Here is a 2,112-nt window from a genome sequence, read left to right as displayed (position 1 = left end):
AAAAAAAAAAAAAAAAAAAAAAAAAAAATTCATTATATAAGAACTTTCACATCCCATCCCAGCGCGGTAATATTTTAACTGACTTCCATCACTGAGTTACATATAAACTAAATAAAATACAAGTCCTGAAAATAAATGGCTTGTAGCCAATGCTCACTCGACTTATTCTGATGTGCTTTTTCTTCTTCTTTTATTTATTTATTTTTTTATTTTGCGACAGAGTTTCGCTCTTGTTACCCAGGCTGGAGTGCAATGGCGCGATCCTCAGCTCACTGCAATCTCCACCTCCCGGGTTCAAGCGATTCTCCTGCCTCAGCCTCCCGAGTAGCTGGGATTACACGTATGTGCCACCACATCCGGCTAATTTTGTATTTTTAGTAGAGATGGGGTTTCCCCATGTTGTTCAGGCTGGTTTCGAACTCCCGACCTCAGGTGATCTGCCCCCCTCAGCCTCCCAAAGTGCTGGGATTACAGGTATGAGCCACCAAGGCTGACCCAGATGTGCTTCTTAAAATGGCAAGAACAAAGAGTGGAAGGCAGGTAAACCATACAATTGGAAATGACTGACTAGCTTCGCCTGTGATTCTAATGTGGAACAGTAATTCCCCCCACCTGGACAGACCCCACTACCTCTCCTGCTGTTCTAGCAACCCCAGGGCTCCTACTGAATGTCCCCTGCCTCTTCTAATCTGGAGTTTAGTTTTCATACCTGTTTTGAAAGAGCAAAATACAGAAACTGAGCAATCGAGTGAGCCTACCTTTTACATTAGGCAGTGCCCAGCTGCTTTGCAATGGGACAGAGCCAGTCTCAGGCTCTTAGGCAAGTCACTTCACACACCAGTAACTCTGAGGTCACAATGCCTGCCTCCCCAAGATGTAAGCTTCAAAGGCAGTCATGTGTACATGAGGCCACTTGTGAACCATAAAGGCTCCTCCTACCCACTGAAGGTGGTAACTCAGGACAAACCACAGTTTCAGATTATGGTTCCTAAAGTGGGGCCTGTGGAGCCCAGCGGTCAGATGTGGGAGCACCCATCATTTGGGTGTGCCTGTGAATGCACGTTTTACAGAGAGTGAGCGGGGAATTTTCAGAGTTTTCAACCGATTCGCTGGGAGCTCCACGAAGCAGAAAAGATTAAGCATTACTCCTTTAAGAGCCTTTCCCCTCTCTGGGGTGTGAGGCCTGTGCCCAGCTTTGCAAATTGCAACTTGACCCAGAGGGGAAGCGCAAGTCAACTCTGTTGCCAAGCGACTGCCTGGAAGGGAATCGCGGTGATGGTGCCATTTGCCTCCTCTGGGTTACCAGCTGCGTAAAACCCCCACAACCCCTTTGCCCCTTACGTTAAGCCTCGAAACACAACTTGCCCACCCTTCGGATGCCTGGCCCTCCTTTCCCAAGGTTGCCCGGGAGATCTGAGACCCTCCCCTTGACCCAGGTACTCTCTCCACCCGCACAAGCACACAACTTGGCACTCGTGCGAGTGCAAAACCCTGGACCCGGTCCCCTACCACCCCCTTGGCCCTGCCTAGGCTAAGGATGGGTCCCTTCGCCGCCACCCCATCACCGATCGCTCTCCCCGGGCACCCTGGAAGCCCCACGCGGGGCTAACCCCTGGTGCCGCTATCAATCAGCCTGGCATTGCCCCGCTCACCTGGGCCCCAGCACAGGAGCAGGAGCAGCGCCAACCCCGTCAGGGCCAGGACAGCCGGCCGCGCGGGGGAGGCGGCCATGGCAGCGGGGCGCGAGCAGGAGGGCGAGGGGCGCACTTGGAGCTGCTGCGCGGGAGGACTGGGCGCGGGAGAGGGGTGCGAGCTCGCAGGCGCGGCCGCGGGTTATCCCTGCGTCGCTGCCGGGGCGGGACCTAGCGGGTGGGCGCCGTGCCAAAGGGCTGAGGGCCAAGCGGCTGCGCCCAGCGCCCGGGCGAGCACCACTGAGGTCCTCTCTCCCGCCCCTACCCCAAGGGGAACGCAGCGCCTGGGCTCCATGGCTAGGGATGCTCGGCCACGGAGAACCGCCGGCGGCTGGGCGCCGCGTGGCCAGCGCTGCCCGCAGCGAAAGCGGTGAGGACAAGCTGGGTTCCGGAGACCCAGGGAAGGGCAGAAGGCATCAGG

General features: G+C 55.8%; 1 protein-coding gene across 1 annotated transcript in view; it reads right to left on the bottom strand.

The window, feature by feature from the left end:
- Positions 1-1,861, bottom strand: part of ECRG4 (ECRG4 augurin precursor) — a 14,519-nt gene extending 12,658 nt beyond the window's left edge. Inside the window, exon 1 of the mRNA XM_017847748.1 lies at positions 1,653-1,861. Coding sequence (XP_017703237.1) covers positions 1,653-1,731 — 79 coding nt within the window. The 5' untranslated portion in view covers positions 1,732-1,861. The remainder of the gene's footprint in view (positions 1-1,652) is intronic.
- Positions 1,862-2,112: the final 251 nt, after the last annotated feature.

Source organism: Rhinopithecus bieti, unplaced genomic scaffold (assembly GCF_001698545.2).
Source record: "Rhinopithecus bieti isolate Rb0 unplaced genomic scaffold, ASM169854v2 scaffold_29830, whole genome shotgun sequence".
Lineage (NCBI taxonomy): Eukaryota > Metazoa > Chordata > Mammalia > Primates > Cercopithecidae > Rhinopithecus > Rhinopithecus bieti.
This window is presented reverse-complemented; position numbering and strand designations above follow the sequence as displayed.